General features: G+C 64.7%; 1 protein-coding gene across 1 annotated transcript; it reads right to left on the reverse strand.

Moving 5' to 3' along the window:
- Window positions 1–728: 728 nt before the first annotated feature.
- EMIHUDRAFT_373840 (hypothetical protein) lies at window positions 729–1,290 on the reverse strand. Its single transcript, XM_005777148.1, has one exon. The coding sequence runs from the start codon at window positions 1,223–1,225 to the stop codon at window positions 896–898; it is 330 nt and encodes a 109-aa protein (XP_005777205.1). The 5' UTR covers window positions 1,226–1,290; the 3' UTR covers window positions 729–895.
- Window positions 1,291–1,617: the final 327 nt, after the last annotated feature.

The following is a 1,617-nucleotide window of genomic DNA, read 5'->3' on the forward strand; positions in this document are numbered from 1 at the left end:
GAGGAGGAGGGCGGGCGCCCCCAGCGGCCGGCGTATTTTCCGGCCAGGTCGACGAGGGTGAAGGCGTCGATGAGCAGCAAGCCGCCCGTGGGCAACGCCAGGGCCACGGCGGGTCCTGGCGACCTCGTTCGAGGGAGGCCGGGGTGGCCAGGGCCATTATTGCGATTCTGCGTAGCTTGTCCTTGGGGGTGTTTTGAATCTCGTGTGTCGAGGTTCGTATTCGTTGTCGTGTCATAGGAGAGGAGAGAGTGGAGATGTTTTGTGCGGGAAGGCGCCGCTGTCGGCGATTCACCGCCGCTCGTTCCCGTCTCTTAAAGCTGGCTACACCGTCGAGATGCGCACATCGAGGCGCTCGTGGACGAGGGAGACGTCGCCTCCTCTTTCGTACCGGGGCACTGTTCGCGCCGGAAGGCACCGCGCACTGCCAAGTACATTAGCCTTCATCTCTCCTACCGCCGGCCGGGAGGGCAGCCTTCGCCATCGCTGAGTGAGATTGTCCTCGACACGTTGGCACCTGCGAAGTAATGAACAACATGCAGTACGTCATATGGCGCTGTGACAGCCCTGCGATGGGCGTCCTCGACGCAGACGAGGCGGGAGCGATTCTAAGATCAGGCCTGCCACTGGGCGAAAATCGGCCGTCCCTCAGTGCTTCCAGCCTGCCCGCTTCAGTTTCCTCAATTGGCTCGAATTTTGCTTGTAGAAAAAAGAATAGCGCCGACCGCGGGCCGCCGGAGCGGGCATTTCGAAGTGGTCAGCGGGCATTTCGAAGTGGTGCGGCGGCAGGCTGCCACCGCTGCCCGGGCGCCCCGAGCGGCGGCGGAGGGCCGCCCAGGCCACCACCAGTGCCCCTCCCACCGGCAGCGCGGCGGCAGCGGCGCCGACCGCCCCTCCATCAGCGGTGGCGCGACGGCTGTCGTCGGGGCGCCGGCAGGTGCCGCGCGCAGAGGGTGCCACCGGACCGGCCGACGCGCGCCCGGCGGAGCCTTCGTCGTGCATGGCGGGCCGAGCACCCCCGCGTCGCTTCTCGGCGCATTGGAGAGCAGAGGAAGCTGCTGGCGTCGCCGCTGGGATCGGCGGCGGCGCCAGCAGCGTTCTCGGATCTGAAGCCGACTTTGAGCGCCGATCGATCGATCTGAGGGCTGGCCGATGGGTGGCGCTGGGACATCGCCGCCGCCGCGGAGGCCGGCGGCGACCAGAGGAGCGGTTGGGGCGCGTGGCGCATATGTTACCTGCCAAGTGAGCATTCAAGTGTGCTTCGAGATTTATTCGAGATTTGTAACTTAGATTTTCGTTTCCAGCGGGGAGGTGGCAGACCTGATCTTAGAATCGCTCGCGGAGCTCATCTGCGCGGCGCAGATCGCCGACTTTCTCTCTCTCCCTGCGCGAGTGGTTGCGCCACCGTGGATGAGGCATATGGGCTGGGCAGGGGAGTTGGTAGAGCCGTAGAGGAGGTTGACTGAGGGCGCGAGGCCGCCAATCGTCACAGTCTGCTGCTGACTGTCGGTCGCTGACTGGTTGCGCATCGCGCTGGCCGCGCAGCGGCCTTTAGAAAATTTTGGCCGCAGGCCTAGTTTTGGAGAAGATCAAATAATGAGCGCCGGTGAGGCTTTGAGA

The sequence above is a fragment of the Emiliania huxleyi genome (genome assembly GCF_000372725.1).
Source record: "Emiliania huxleyi CCMP1516 unplaced genomic scaffold EMIHUscaffold_2673, whole genome shotgun sequence".
NCBI classification, from domain to species: Eukaryota; Haptophyta; order Isochrysidales; family Noelaerhabdaceae; genus Emiliania; species Emiliania huxleyi.

Coding starts and splice junctions, on each gene's coding strand:
- EMIHUDRAFT_373840 (XM_005777148.1), bottom strand. CDS start 1,225: ATGCGCCACGCGCCCCAACCGCTCCTCTGGTCGCCGCCGGCCTCCGCG.